Source organism: Triplophysa rosa, linkage group LG23 (genome assembly GCF_024868665.1).
Source record: "Triplophysa rosa linkage group LG23, Trosa_1v2, whole genome shotgun sequence".
Taxonomy (NCBI): domain Eukaryota; kingdom Metazoa; phylum Chordata; class Actinopteri; order Cypriniformes; family Nemacheilidae; genus Triplophysa; species Triplophysa rosa.
Window position 1 is genome coordinate 16,772,206 of NC_079912.1, and position 16,142 is coordinate 16,788,347.

General features: G+C 40.8%; 1 protein-coding gene across 7 annotated transcripts in view; it reads left to right on the forward strand.

Moving 5' to 3' along the window:
* tnikb (TRAF2 and NCK interacting kinase b) overlaps window positions 1-16,142 on the forward strand; it is a 46,911-nt gene that overhangs the window by 19,599 nt on the left and 11,170 nt on the right. For 3 of the 7 annotated variants that reach the window (XM_057323178.1, XM_057323174.1, XM_057323176.1), the window contains exons 5-22: window positions 1,017-1,127; window positions 1,254-1,344; window positions 2,265-2,395; window positions 3,042-3,096; window positions 3,173-3,251; window positions 4,342-4,517; window positions 4,957-5,023; window positions 5,126-5,324; window positions 5,876-5,992; window positions 8,096-8,182; window positions 8,839-9,027; window positions 10,272-10,634; window positions 12,037-12,201; window positions 12,276-12,521; window positions 12,614-12,723; window positions 13,001-13,119; window positions 13,198-13,295; window positions 15,610-15,791. In XM_057323178.1, coding sequence (XP_057179161.1) covers window positions 1,017-1,127; window positions 1,254-1,344; window positions 2,265-2,395; window positions 3,042-3,096; window positions 3,173-3,251; window positions 4,342-4,517; window positions 4,957-5,023; window positions 5,126-5,324; window positions 5,876-5,992; window positions 8,096-8,182; window positions 8,839-9,027; window positions 10,272-10,634; window positions 12,037-12,201; window positions 12,276-12,521; window positions 12,614-12,723; window positions 13,001-13,119; window positions 13,198-13,295; window positions 15,610-15,791 — 2,585 coding nt within the window. The remainder of the gene's footprint in view (window positions 1-1,016; window positions 1,128-1,253; window positions 1,345-2,264; window positions 2,396-3,041; window positions 3,097-3,172; window positions 3,252-4,341; window positions 4,518-4,956; window positions 5,024-5,125; window positions 5,325-5,875; window positions 5,993-8,095; window positions 8,183-8,838; window positions 9,028-10,271; window positions 10,635-12,036; window positions 12,202-12,275; window positions 12,522-12,613; window positions 12,724-13,000; window positions 13,120-13,197; window positions 13,296-15,609; window positions 15,792-16,142) is intronic. The other 4 variants (XM_057323175.1, XM_057323181.1, XM_057323179.1 and 1 more) reach the window with 3 other exon arrangements.

Below are 16,142 nucleotides of genomic sequence, written 5' to 3' on the forward strand. Positions count from 1 at the left end.
ACACAGAAAGATATTTGGAAGAATGTTATCAATTTTCACTTCTGGGACATTATTGACTACCATAGTAGGAAAAATTAAATGGTAGTTAAAGGTACCCCACATCTGTTAGCTTTTCTAAGTACTTCAAACTATCGCATTTTGTGTTCAACAGAACAAAAAAATGTATAATATTTTTTTCTACTATGGTAGTGGATGATGTCCCGGAACTGAAAATTGCCAACATTCTTACAAATATCTTTCTTTGTGTTGAACAGAACAAAGAAATTGATGCAGGTTTGAAACAACCTGAGGGCGAGTAAATGATGATAGAATTTTCATTTTTGGGTGAACTATGCCTTTAACATTTAAAAGTGAGGGAGAAAAAGAGAAAAACATTTAAAGCAGTGCATTTATTGGTAAAAAAAAAATACTATCAAAAATATTTTTATCATCTGTAACAATGATTTCCCACACTGGTCCCAGTTAAAAATCCAACAGACAGGTTTTTATTTTTTATTAATAGATGTTTTTTTTCTGTTGTTAGTAACTGAGTTTTCTCTAATGCTGTTTAAATTAAAGTAATGAACTTCTGCAGCACTTGGTCTAATTGGTCAAATGGAGCATTTATGGGTTTCCGTGCCTTTATGCAACAGCTCTGCGGCCACAAATAGATCCACCAAAGCTTGCAAACTGTTTTCCGTCTTATTAGCCACTTTCTCACGCGAAACCCGGTAAATTGAGGTATTATTGCAGGATAAACATTTCTGGTCAAATTCTCCACATAAGCAACAGCATTTGTGCTTTCTATTTCTGCACAATTTCTATTTCTGCACAATTCTTTCTACCAAGCCAATCCCATAAATCACAGTGTCAACACACAGAACTATAGAAACAAAATGAACTTTGCTGTAGCTGATTTGCAGACATTTTGACAGCTGGTTCTCCTGTTCAATTCAGTTCAGTTCAGTTCAGTTCTGTTAAAGCAAACTGTGTTTTCATCAGTCACGTGAATGATTGTTTTCTGTTTGTGTCTATAGCTGGTGATGGAGTTTTGTGGCGCTGGTTCAGTGACAGATTTGATCAAGAACACAAAAGGGAACTCTCTGAAGGAAGAGTGGACAGCATACATCTGCAGAGAAATCCTCAGGGTGAGTATATGTGTACATGTCATATGTGATGGGGTCACGAAAAGACCTTGGCACGTTAAAGTGTTATTACAACCTTACTTGATGTCTCTAGCTGAGAATAACCTTTGAATGATCCGTTTCTGAAAGGGTCTGACCCATTTGCATCAGCATAAGGTCATCCACCGTGACATCAAAGGTCAGAACGTTTTGCTCACAGAAAACGCGGAGGTCAAACTAGGTAAGTTCACACCCAGCGACTGATATCACAGTCAAAAAGCAATGTGCAGTTGTCATAACAGGCTCACTTTGAATGAGTTTAGACTCGCATTGGGTTCTGCTATACCCACAAGGCTTCTTAACTAGTTTAACCAGATATATTTCCTTGATCAGCCATAAGTTGGCCACCAGCTAAGTAGGGCTGGGTGAAATATTCAGATTTTCTGTCATTTTATGCCTTCAGCACATTTATCTTGATGATATATAATATTTGATTTGCTGGCCTTGTTAACAAGGGAGGAATAAGTAAGTAAAAGTAGATGCTAATATCTATATTTTCCAACTAGTGTGACAGTGTCTCAGCTTTTCTCAAAATACTGTTTTTGTATTGGACAGTTGTGACAAAATGCCAAATTGCGGTTTTGATCCCACATTGTATTATACAAACGGTCCTAAAAGTGACCCGGCTGTGGCAATAATCGTAGAAAGATCGTTTATTTGTCACACTGTCACAGTTATACAAAGGATATAACTGCAAGTCAGAGACACTAGAAAGAGGTTGTAAGAAAATACAAAATAAAAATACTTGGGATCAAAAATCGAAATTTATTATGGAAACAGAATATTTGGGTATCGCAAGGGTTATATTTTTGAAACTGTAGCTTTCTTGAACTTCAACACTGATGCCTGAGTTTTTAAGGGGCACCTGTCAAGAAAATGCCCGGCCCTGCTCTGAGTTATTAGGGCTTGTCTTTGACTTGTTGGAGTTTGGGAGACGGTTCAGGCTGGTTGCTATGACAACACTGCCTGCGGTGATGAGGGGAGAGTGTCACGGAGGCAGATGGCAGCATGCACTTCATCAAAGACCTCTCTGCTCATTACAGCACGCAGACGCATTAAAGCCAAGTCTTCCTGGTGTTTGTGTGTGTGTGTTTGCAACAGTTGATTTTGGTGTGAGTGCACAGTTGGACCGCACTGTCGGCAGAAGGAACACGTTTATCGGCACGCCATATTGGATGGCTCCAGAGGTTATAGCCTGTGATGAGAACCCCGATGCCACTTACGACTTTAAGGTATTTGAAGTGCCGCTCAATTACACAGTTACTGTCCTGTGACATTGTGTCAGCTTCTCGTTTAGCTTAAAGGAATATTCTGTCTTTAATGCAAAACTCATTTGTGGCGTAATGTGGTGTGCCACAAAAAGTTATTTGATTTTCATTTGTCCCTTGTAAAATGAGGTTTACAGTAAGTTACTTACTGTGAAATGGAAGTGAATTGGTGCCAGTCAATAAATGTTAAAATACACACAGATTAAAAGATGTAAACAATATAGATGTTAAAGTGATAGTTCATTTTCTCAACCTCTTTTCATTTCAAACCTATGTGACTTTCTTTCTTCCGCAGAACACAAAAGAGGATATTCTGAAGAATAGTGTTAACCAAACATTGACGGCACCCATTAACTTGCATTGGTTTTGGGTGCCGCCATTGTTTGGTTTTTGACCAACACCGTTCACATCCATTGTCTCAATGTAACCCTAATTTTTTTCATGCAAGGGATGATTCAAAAATAGCATTTGTGGGATAATGTTCATTACCACAAAAAATGTCAATTGACCCTAATGTGTTTTTTCACCTGGAATATTCCTTTATGCCACAGATCACAATAAGGTCAGTTTTTTCCTTTGGTGTGAAAAACTGCTGTTCATTTTGTTACAGAGTGACTTGTGGTCTTTGGGAATTACAGCCATTGAAATGGCAGAAGGAGCCCCTCGTAAGTCCACCACAATGCCACACCATGCCATTAATATGTGGTAATACTTGTAGCTAACGCCCATGTCTCCCCTCAGCGCTGTGCGACATGCATCCCATGCGTGCCCTCTTCCTCATACCCAGAAACCCAGCACCCCGACTCAAGTCCAAGAAGTGGTAAGTCAAACATCATTCATCATATTATATTCACTGATATCTCTTATAAGTGCAAAGTGATGATAGCACAACAGGCACTGCTTTTCCAGTCCAGATCAGTTTGTCATCAGGCAGAGTTTGATGCATTTAGACTGGCGTTTGGAACTAAATTGACTTGAAATAAATAAGCGTGTACATTTTGCACTTGAGAGGTTTGAGTTTGAATGTAAAGGACTTCCTGTGGCATGAAGGTTCACGTGTGGGTATTTTGTGAGTGAATTTGTTTAGCATGTTGAAATGCTGTGACAAAGATATATGTTAACCCGGCTTATTATGGCGTTTCAGAACACAGTCAGGATCACTTACAAAGCTGTGAAATAGCACCTGCATGTGATATTTTACAGCCTTATTTAGATTTATGGTTTGCCTACTGTGGCTCTAGAAGGAAAACTAACTGCTCTTGGGTGAATGGACAAAGCATCTAAGACTAAGAGGTCACTGTTGTATATTTCACTGGTTTGCAGTTTTCATCTGCCATTTCCCATATTCTTTTTCTTTTCTTTTTTTTAAATATCCCTGCTTGTAATAGTTGTATTTGACATATATGTATAATCTGTATTTATCTGTATTTTTTATATATATATTTTTATTCTGTGTAGTGTTATTTGTATGCACCATGGGTCTGAGAGTAACGCAATTTCAATCATCTATATGTATGTACTCTACATATGGCAAAATTGACAAAGCAGACTTTGACTAGATAACTACATAAGCTAAATTAAATGTCATATGGCGCTTTTCCACTACATAGTACTGCACGGTGCGGCGCGGAGCGGAACAGCTCAATTTTGGGGGTTTCCACTGGGTACGGTAGCTAGTACCTGATACTTTTTTATTACCACCTTGGTTGAGGTTCGACGTGAAATGAGCTGGACCGAGCCGAGTCGTACTAAACATGACGGTACCAAGCAGTGGAAAAGCGCCAATAGTGAAATAAGCATGATCACTTCAAAACTGCGTTTGTGACGAGATCAATCTAGCTTTTCGTGGTGAGACTGTGTAAACAGGTTGACGGTGCAAATGGAGTAAACTGAACCTCATCATTCCTCAGGTCCAAAAAGTTTCAGTCATTTATTGAGAGCTGTTTGTTGAAGAATCACAATCAGAGACCCAGTACGGAGCAACTCATCAAACATCCCTTCATCAAAGACCTCCCCAATGAGAGACAGGTCCGAATTCAGCTCAAAGACCACATCGACCGAACCAAGAAGAAGAGGGGAGAGAGAGGTGGGTTTTCTCCGTTTTTTTTGTTAGAGGGAGTAGTGTTTTAGGATCAGTCGTGTAAGAGCTGATCTCAAATCAGTGTTCTTAAGCGTATATGTGTGTGGATCGGCAGATTGAGAATAAGACTTAATAGCACTGATCTACGTCAAGATTCATTTAGGCCTGTTCATAAAGAGCTGGAAGTTTTGATACAACAATATGGGTTTGTTTTAGCCATCCACACAATACATTTATATTTTATTTAAATGTCTAGAACACAGCTTTCTGGAATACTTGATTCTGATTGGTCAGTCACATGATTCTGCCTCTACCCTTATAAACTCATCGAGATGTGACCAACTCTGCTAATATTATGTCTCTAGAAAAATAATGACGCAAATCAGTTTTTCATGGCCGTTTAATTTTTAAATGAGTATTTCGGCATGTGGTTACTTGTTTTTAGATGAGACCGAATACGAGTACAGTGGAAGCGAAGAAGAGGAGGAAGAGCGTGATGTAGGAGAGCCAAGGTACATGGGTGTGATCTCTCTCGTATACACATGCACCCGCACACACACAGGCATGTAGTTGAAGACCATTATAACAGAATAATAAACCCGTCTTGCTCGCAGCTCCATCATAAACATCCCTGGTGAATCGACCCTGAGGCGGGACTTCCTGCGTCTGCAGCTGGCCAATAAGGAGCGCTCGGAGGCGCTGAGGAGACAACAGCTAGAACAGCAACAGAATGAGGAGCACAAGCGCCAACTACTGGCGGAGAGGCAGAAACGCATCGAGGAGCAAAAGGAGCAAAGGAGGAGACTGGAGGAGGTGAGAGAGAGAGAAAGTGTGTGCTATCGAAAGGACCTTTGATCCAATTTTTGATCTTGAACCAGTTGAGAACCACCATCGTACACTTTTACCTAGTGTGCTTCTTGTGCAAAGTGCAAAAGAATGGTTTGATATGTAATTTCAGTTATACACTTCCTGTCCTCTTTGTGTGTAATGGCCCAAGTAATGAGTGCAGTCTTTAAATGTCCCTGCGAGCAACTGGGCCATGATCATTCCACAGGAAGGTTACCCAGTATTTTCCGACCGACTGTTGGGAATTCTTCAAACACGAGAGTTGGCAGAAATAGATTCGCATTTTGTGATGTTGGGTTTTCTCAGTAGGGGACCCGCTGGGATGAATCAGGCCGCCCGGTTGGGCGTCAACCTCTCATTCAGTACATCAACCCCCTGATGTTCCTCTGTCAGGCTGTCTCTTCTGTACGGTTCCTGTCTGAAGGGCCATTCATGCTAAAAAAACAATACCAGTTACACTGCCACCTTATGGTGAAGTAGGACTGCACGCTAGAGAGCTTTCACTTGTGTTCTCACAGCAACAACGACGGGAGAGAGAGCTCCGAAAACAGCAGGAGAGAGAGCAGAGGAGGCGCTATGAAGAGATGGAGCAGCTGAGGAGAGAGGAGGAGAGAAGGCACGCTGAGAGAGAGCAGGTATATGTCGACACGCATTGGATCTACATACAGATAATATCATCCGTATTGTTGGTATATAAATAAAATTGGTCGTGAAGATGGATGGATTGTGTCAGGTGGTGCTCATGCTCATAAAACCATGGTTTAAGCTTTCTGGTAATCATACGTGTAATGTGATGTGCACTTCAGACAGTCTTTGACTAGGTGTCCACTCAGATATGCATATCAGATTTCTTATTTAAAGCGTTTTCTCCAGTTTATGACTCAGGCAGGGAAACGTTGTGCAGGTTTTATCACCTGGCAATTTTCAATGCACATTTGTAATCCATGTGAAAACCCAGCTATAAAGTCATTTATTTGTGATGTACTATTTCTACATAAACCCACCCTGCTAAAAATAGTATTACATAAATTCTGGTGGTTACCATTAAAATACAATTATGAACCACACATGTTTCCATTACAAAATTTGTACAAAATGTCTTGGGCATTAATGGGTGTTCTATTGATTCTCATTTGCATCTCTTGTGTTTTGAGCAGGGTTCTATTATATTTTCAGCAGGGCAACCAACATAACGTAACAAATATCCTGTTAAAGTATAATCTTTCAAATTTATTATAGTTTGATTCTGATTGACTAAGGCCATGTCAAAGATTTACAGTAAATCATATTGAAATAAATCTCTGATGCTCGTCACTAATAACTCGATTTTTAGCCTAGATTTCACACACTGGGTCACACATAGGAGTGCAAGTTGCGCCTGTTATTGACATTGATAGTAAACTATAATAATCAACAATCAACATTTGTGCAGTTTTATCAAGCACCCGTTGCATTTATAGATTGCTGGCAGTGTCTCTAGCCGGACTTTCACAAGGCTGGCCAGGGGTTCTAAACTCTTATCATCTAAAACAATTATATACATTGTAGTAAAAGTTATCGCTCCCTTTCTCCCTCATTTATTGATTCACCACCAAAGAATCAACAAAGTGTCACCAACAAAGTATGTTTTTCAATGTGGCTGTTATCGAATTAGATATACAGTATAATCCAGATATTATTCTGGATTATAGATACAAATTCCCGTGTCTCTTTTAGTTTGAAATTGATAACTATTGCTGTTTTTTTTTATTTTTAAATAAGGCATGTAACGTTTCCCTGTATGCCATGTTTATAAATGGGGCCTTGTCTTCTGACACGCCCTTCATCTCTCTATAGAGCTTGTGAATCGACGTCACGCCATGTTGAATGTTGCGCCATCTTGGGAGGATGGCTGCTAGTGCACTCGATGCAGTGTTTTTTTATATTTTTTTATCAGGAAATATAACTATGGTTGGTCGGTCTTGCTGTGTTAAAAACTGAAATAGCATTACGCCGAGTCGTTCAGGAAAAGCCCCTGGTTCTTTCACTTTCGATTTCTCCATATATCAAACAAAATAAGTAACGGTACATATCAAAACAGTAATAGCAGCGGAGTATTATCCTCCCAAGATGGCGGCGCCACTGCAACATAGGGCGTGACGTCAGCTTCACATTCTCTATTGACGGTTTCAGCTGCAGTAACATAAACAAAACGCTATGTGGCCCAAACTTGACTTCCGGTAGGCCTCCACATAGAATCAATAACTGTTGAGTAGTTTTAATTTAATTTAATACAACCAATATACTATAAAATATTCATATGAATTAAATCGAAGATAAATTGTTATTATACACAAACACAGAGCGCAAGTTAACTTCGGTCCAGGCGCATGCGTCTGATGAAACTGTCTAAACTGTATGTCTTTTATTGGGTCTTTTTCCTTGATTCCTTCTATATTCATAATAGATGTAGACTAAAATCTTGCAAATTTACACTAAATTGGATATGCACACGGGGTATAAACTGGAAAGTAATTTGCAGTAAGTTATAATCAGTTGTAACGGTTTTCCTACCTTTCAATTCGCTTGCAAGTCTCCCTTTAAACTGTTTAAAGACCTTGTCCTCTCTCTTTCCTCGTACTGTGTTTCTCTCTCTCTCTCTCTCTCTCTCTCGCTCTCTCGCTCTCTCGCTCTCTCGCTCTCTCACACACACACTCTATTTCTTGTTTTCCTCCTGATGCGCTGTGCTGTGGGGTTAGGAGTATATCCGTCGGCAGTTAGAGGAAGAACAGAGGCAGCTAGAGATCCTACAACAGCAGCTCCTTCAAGAACAAGCTCTCCTCCTGGTAAACTAACATTTCCCGTTTCACCCCTCTGACACCCCGTTCAGACCGCCAGCGACACCCAGAGACAAAGCGAGGCGATGTCATTCATTTCAATGGAAAGCCGGTGACTTCCGGCGACACGAGCGACAGTGACCGTTGGCGACAGGAAGAGTCTAGCATCTAGCGACGCAACAAAGTTGAGAGTTGCGCAACGTTATGGAAATGATGAGCAACTTTCGGGAGCGACTACCAATAGGAGTAAAGCTCCCGTCATCCGTCTCTCGTCAGTTACTGCAGGGTTTGTTTATAAATGTTACTAGAGCAACCAAAGCTAGGAACGCCTTTTAACGACCCCGTAGCAAGAGACTAGCGACACAGTCGCTGGCGGTCTGAACGCACCTTGACTTTCAAAGTTTTCTCTTTTTATCTTCAGCATCTCTTTGTGCCATCTTTGGCTGAATTGGGGCATTTTTGTGGTGGCTCTGATTGGTATTGTTCACCACTGAGGAAATTTCAATCTAGGATTCACAGATATCAGAACATCAGTTTGCATTAACTCACATCTGTTGGGTTTGAAACTAGATCGTATTTTTGAAAGCATAATTGTCTGCTTTGTGTACCCCAAACTCATTTTTTCTTTCTGTCTCTCCATTTGTCTCGATCTGTGTTGTGTATAGGAGTACAAGCGGAAGCAGTTGGAGGAGCAGCGGCAGGCCGAGCGGTTGCAGAGACAGTTGCAGCAGGAGCGGGCGTTTCTCGTCTCATTGCAACAACAGCAGCAAGAGCCACGGCCCGGCGAAAAGAAACAACTGTACCACTACAAAGACTCTGTCAACCCCAGTGACAAACCAGCCTGGGCAAAAGAGGTAGCGAGAGATCTCGAAATGGTCGTTTTATTCAGCATTATGTTTGAGGCTTTATCGTGTATTTGGAAGAGTTTTGGTAGTCAACTGCACATCAAAATCAATGATTTGGATATGTGATAATGTCCATCTTAAAGGGATACTCAACCCAAAAATGAAAATTCTGTCATAGTTTACTTACCCTTAAGTTGTTCTTAACAGAGGTTGTGCAAAATGGGCAAACAAGAAATATGGAAAATAGGCATTTTTTCACTTAAAGTTAAGGTTTATCCAAAATGACGCTAGTCGCTATCGCTCTCTGAAGGAAAAAGGTCTGTAAACACCGCACCACTGTTCGCGCCTGTGTGTATATGTGAGCACGAGACACGGGGGTGTGATTGATTGACAGATGCATGCATTGCAGAATCAGATCCAGAAACAACGCCTCAAACAATGTTATCGCTGTGTTATTATGAAAAGTGTAAAATTAGTTTTAGTTAGTTTTGAAACTATGGCGAAACAAATTAGACGGTGGTGGACCGTCACAGTCTAATGCCTTGTTTATACACGGCACCGCGAGTCTCCACTGATCCCGCGTGGGTTTTCCTGAATGGACGAGGCGTTTATGAGTAATGAATGGGAAACATGCGTCGTTTCCTCCGGTCACTTACGATCACGTTTTGATGAAAGGAAATAATTGGATGCTACCAACTTGACATAAAGGAGAATTACAAATTGCCCTCATTGTAATCCGTCAAAATGACAGACGGCCTTCAGATTTTTCTGTCACTGGTAAAAATATTTCATGACATGAGTTTTTAAAAATTTTGGGTGGAGTATCCCTTTAAGATTGATCAAGTTGAGCATGGACTCTAATGCTTCCAGTTTGTTATTTTTACAATTTATTCAAGACATTCTGAGGAGAGTTTGAAGAAAATGTGTTCGTTTAAATCTGAGATTTTTATATTCTACAAAATGAATCGATAAATAATCAGGAATATCACCAAATTCTCAATAGCAATTGTCCAATATGAATCACAATATTTCTCAAATCCTGTTGGTATTCTCAATTTTTGCAGCGGACTAAAACGGCTCTACCAGATATTATTCCATGTCTGTGTTTTATCATAACTGACTGACGTTTTCAGGAACTTCCTGTTCACCAGGTGCTTTTCGGATGTCAGTCCCTGAAGCAAACTCATCCCCCTGACATCCTCGGATTTGCCGGTCATAATCTGAACGCTTTTATTATGTTTATCTGAACACAGGTCATGAAGGGAGCTGAGAGTAACTCCCCTCGAATCCCTCCCAAGAAGCATCATTCATTTAACCACCCCGGAGAAAAACGTGTCCAGCAGCACCTCCAACTTGAGCAGAAACCCTCTTATCAGCCCTCCAGGCCTCCCTCTTTCCCAGCAGCCTCCTCTTCCCATTCCAGAGAGATAGAGATGGCTGGGGCTCAGCTCAGGCTAGTCAGCGGGGCTAACGTTCCTAGAATCCGTGTGTCCTGTGAGCCGGAGGCGTCCGAGTTAGTCCGCTTGGCACAGCAGCTACACGAAGAGTCAAGAGGCCGCAATCCCGGCCGTCCCAACAAAGGCCTCGAAATAGAGAGGGATGTTACGGTCTCAAAGGTCTGCGTACGTTAGCATGAATATTTTCTGGCCTCCTTTCAGTTATGACCTAGATGCCAATCTGGTCATGTTCTCTACTGAATTAAATGAATGGGGAAAAAGCTCTTTTTCTCCATAATTTGTTCTGGGTGTTCGGACGATGACTTTTGGAATGCCTTGTTTCTCCTCCCGTTCTCCGTGTGAATGAGTTCTCACAGGTTCTGTCTTCTGTGGGATTTAGAAGGATTTCCGCCCGGCTGTTTCTATACTTACTGCCTTATAGCTCTAATTTTCTGTTATCTTCAGTAATCTTCTCTGTTCTCACCCCTCACTTCCTTTCTTCTAACAGAAAGCTACTGACAGAGGAGCATGGGTTTGTGGGTAGGTGAGAGGTTTGGATGTGTCGAGCCAGAAAGGAAGCTTTAGGCATTGCTGTAATTATGAAGTGTGTTGATGAGGGTGTTTGTTATAATGAAGGTGCAGGTTGGGACGATACCATTTCAGATCCAAACCTCTCACCAAACTCTTGAGAGGATTGTTTTTTTTTGTCAGAGGAACATGGTTTTTCTCACTAACAACTATGTATGTCTTTTAACTTCAGGAATGGGTGTAATTTAGTCTTTTCATATTTGAAAATAGCTTGCAAATGATGCATGATTTTAAGCTTCTTCGTTTATAGGAATTCAGAAATGGATGCCTAGATGATTCCTGAACATGATTTTTTTCTCAGCATCTGTTTTAACAAAAGTCTTGTTTCCGTTTAACCTCAGAAACCACTGTCGAATCGTGTCAAAAAATGTTTTATCATTGCTCAAGTCATTTTTAATGGACTCAATATTACTTTTTCTAATCAATCTAAGACCTAAAATGTCTAATAAGGAAATCATCTCCTTAATTTGAGAACCTGCAGATCTTGACAAAGATTGAAACTCGATTTCAGTTGGTTTCATGGTTGTATAAGAATTGTAAGAATAAGTTGAATAAGATTGTAAGAACCAAGATTATTATGGTTTACTAAAACTAAAATAAAAATTAATTTAACTTGTATAATAATAGACAACAAAATAAAAAAATAAAAATAAAGCATATTAAAATGCTAAAATAAAATATATTTAATAAAATAAAAGGTGTCAAAATAAAAACCTAAAGCTGAGAAAACCTGTAAGAATAGTTTTATGTATACCCTCTGAACTGAAAACCAAATCGTAAGTTACAAATGATTCCAAAGTTTCATGTCAATTTTTGTTAGTATTTTAGAAATATTTTCGTACCAGTATACCATGCAGCCCTTATTGTAGACCTGACAATATTACAAATCAGTCAAATAATTCTGCAGGTCTGTTGTCCATTCTGACTCAAGCAAAGAGAAAACAGACCGCTTGTGAAGAGTCGTGCGGACACTAACACACTCTGCGTCTGTCAGGTTGAAGAGCGTTCCAAGATGAACCGCCAGAGTTCTCCGGCTCTTCAGCACAAAGTGGCAAACCGGATTTCCGACCCCTCCCTGCCCCCACGCTCCGAGTCCTTCAGCAGTGGAGGTATACAGCAGGCCCGAACGCCACCCATGCACCGCTCGGTAGAACCTCAGGTATTTCCTTACCTCTTTTGATCTCAGATGTGATGTAAGAGCTATGTGATACTGACCTCAGATCTTTCTCACAGATGGCCCACCTGGTTTCGGTGAAATCTCATGGCTCCTCAATGACGGGATCTCAGTCGCTCCATGATCAGTCATCTCAGGGCGTCTCAGCCTTCCAGGAGGGTCTGTCTCCTCACCGACCCCCGATGCCCCGTCAGAACTCCGACCCCACGTCGGAAACCCCAGCTCCACCGCCTCGCATCAACAGCCGAGATGACAAGTTTGACAGGAGCTCCTGGCTGAGACAGGAAGACGACGTCCCTCCAAAGGTGGAGTATCATTTGTAAAGTTGAACGTAAAAAATGATAACGCAAAGTGTTTTAACATTCGGTTTGCAATTCTGCATGTTAACATGATTCAGGTCCCCCAACGGACCACCTCCATATCACCTGCGCTGGTGAGGAAAAATTCCCCAGGTAATGGGCCAGGTGGCCTGGGGCCAAGAACCGGAGCACATCTGATCCGAGCCAGGTACATAAATACAAATAAGTGAATATTAATCAAATATAATATTAATAAATGATATATATTTTTTCAACACAATGTACAAAAAAAATTTTAGTTTGTAATTGTCAGTATGTAATTGAACTGTTATTTTCTTAGTGCTAGTAAGAGCTGTGTGTCTAAAAAAAATGACGTGACGTATATTAGCAAAAGCAACTGAACAAATGATTGTCTGTAAGATTATAGTCTACCGTTACCGAAAAGAACGTCTCCACATCTTGCTTGTGTCCTCATGTTACCATAGTAACCCAGACCTGCGGATTCCCATGGAGTCGGCCCTCCAGAGAACCAGCAGCGGGAGTTCTTCCAGCTCCAGTACGCCCAGCTCGCAGGGCGGCTCCAGCGAGAGGAACCGGGTGGGAGGTGAGAGACCCCCAGAGACTGTAAACCTTCACCTGAAGGTTGTGATGGCTAAGTCTTGATGTCCGGTTGTCTCCTCAGGGTCCGGAAAGTCTGAAGGATCTCTAGCAGTGTCCCAGGAACCCAAGACTAAAACCCAAGAGGAGAACAGGGAGGTGACCAGACCCAGCCGACCAGCGGTGAGCGATGACACATTTCCCAAACTGCATTGGGATTGTTGGTCTACAGTTATTACTGCTCTCATAGGAATGGTTTCTGAATTAAAACATCTAAATGAAAACGTCTAACCCGTCTGGTGGGGACACAAGGCACCCAAACTGGGAACAAACTTTCAAAACACAACATACTGGATTGTGTGACGCTTTGTGTTGCTAACCATTTTCTCATTGAACATTTTGTCTAATCCGCCCAACTGTTCCTCCGCTCGCCGTTCTGTGTTCTCGATTCTCTTTCTCCAGAGTTATAGGAAAGCCGTAGACGAGGTTAGTGACATCTGCCCGCTTCATCCCATCTGAGCCTTTTTTCTCGCTCATTTACTGTCTGTCTCATCTATTTCTGTCAAACACTTCTCACATCTTCAATCTCTCTCATCAATATTTCACGCCGTGTCTCATTCCTGAACTCTCTTTTGATCTTTCTGTCTATCGCTCTCCTTCAAAGCTCGAGACGTCGTGTCAGTCACCATCATTAGCCGTATAGTTCTCCATCACACCAATTTGTCACAGTCTTTCACAGTGTCAGAAATCCTTCACGCCATCTCGGAGTTTTCACGGTTGCCTAGGCAACGGCTGGCTTAGGCCAGGAAAAGGAGATTTTGGTGCTTGTAAATTCATTTCGAATTAGTTTATTTCAGACCTCAAATACTGCAAAGAAAACAAGTTCATATTCACTTTTAAGCAGTACGACAGTCATATTTCTACATGTATTTTGTAAAAGTATAAAATTGATTGCTGTTGGATGACTTTGTCACTCCTGAGGTTACACTGGACTGGAATGGCCGAAATACATCTAGAAATGCTGATTAAATAAAAATTTGAAATGGTTTCTCAATTTTTTTCTGCGAATTTATACATAGACTTTCATCAAATGTAAAAGAAAATGAATATAAATAGTTAATATGCAGTACAGTCCTAGTTCACGTCTATTTTTCTCTTGTAGTGTTTAGATTAGTGGTCAAAAAGAATGGATTCTTCAATGGCTAGTTATTCAAATATAACCTTCAATAAATCCAAAGTGGGTAATGGCCTAAAATCTGCCTCGAGTGTATTCTGTCATATTCAAAACTAGCATCTCGCTCATGCAGTAGTTCTGTAACTAAGTGCACAGCTGTTGACTTGTTGGTTTCTCAATGGCATTTTCTCTCTGTCTGGCTGCCTGGTGGTCTGCCGACAGGAGGAGCTGGTAAGATGGATACAGAGCAGGAACACCCGATTCCTACTAACCTCCTGCATGCAGGCCACAGGCCTCAGGAACGGCCCCTAGTTCTGCTTCTGTTCTCCCGTGCACGTGTTGGTTTATGCAGTCGTGCATCATTCGCTGAAATGATGGCAGATGTTTTTTTACATTTTGAGAGTGGATTTCTCAAGCCTTATAAAATGCTAAGCTTTTGTTTTGCTTATATTTAATAAGTTTAATATCATTTATATATATACATTTATTTAATGTTGACCTGTTTTGTTTGCAACCAACCCTTAAAGGAGAGGTTCACTTTCAAAATAAATGTTCATGATAATTTACTCACCCCCATGTCATCCAAGATGTTTATGTTTTTTTTTTCTTTAGTCGAAAAGAAATGAAGATTTTTGATGAAAACATTCCAGGGTTTTTCTCCATATAGTGGACTTCAATGGACTCCAAACGGTTGAAGGTCAAAATAACAGTTTCAGTGCAGCTTCAAAGGGCTTTAAACGATACCAGACGATGAATAAGGGTCTTATCTAGCGAAACGATCGGTCATTTTCTAAAAAAAATAAAAATGTATATTCTTTATAAACACAAATGCTCTGTTCTGCGATGCGCGTTCATGACTTCACGTAATGCGTAATTTTACATTGAAAACTTGCACGTTCAACTTGTAAACACTGACTCGGTACTTCCGCCTAAGTCAAGCGTGACCTTTTTTGTGAAGTCATAAACGCGCATCGCAGAATAGAGCAAGGCGAGCATTTCTGTTTATAAAGCATATACTTTTTTTTTAATTGACCGATCATTTCACTAGATAAGATTCATCGTCTGGTATCCTATAAAGCCCTTTGAAGCTGCACTGAAACTGTAATTTTGACCTTCAACCGTTTGTTGCCATTTACGTGACCTAGTTTAATCAATTACATGTACTAACAAATAATCACAGTAGCGTATGCTCCTCAGTCTTTAAAGAAATACTCTTTATATTAGGTGAATTGTTCACAGTTAATCAGCTTGATGAGGGTTCATGGAACGAATGAAGCCTCTTATTTGTTTTGTATCTCTTTCTCGCCCTGCCGTGCCCTAAAGGACCTCACTGCTCTGGCCAAAGAACTCCGAGAGCTGCGAACGAATGAAGACACCAACCGCCCGCCCAGGAAGGTGACGGATTACTCGTCGTCCAGTGAGGATTCAGAGAGCAGCGAGGAAGAGGATGGAGAGGGCGGGGCTAATGATGGGACTGTGCCAGTCAGCGATATTCCACGTATCATGTGAGTGTTCTCCAATTGTGACCCTGGACCACAAAACCAGTCACTGGTACATTTGTAGCAATAGCCAACAAAACATTCCATTCTATTTTTTCTTATGCCAAAAATCATTAGGATATTAAGTAAAGATCATGTTCCATGAAGATACTTTGTACATTTTCTACCGTAAAATATCGAAACTTTGTTTTTGTGAGTAAAGGCAGCAAAATCGCGAACAAAAATGGCCGAAAACACGCCTACAATCTTCACTCGCTGCTGCCCGCTCTTTGGGAATTACCCACTCAAGTTTGGTATCTATATAAAGCTTAGAATTTCAGCTTTCAGGTTCATCTACTCTCCACAACGTCGTTAAAG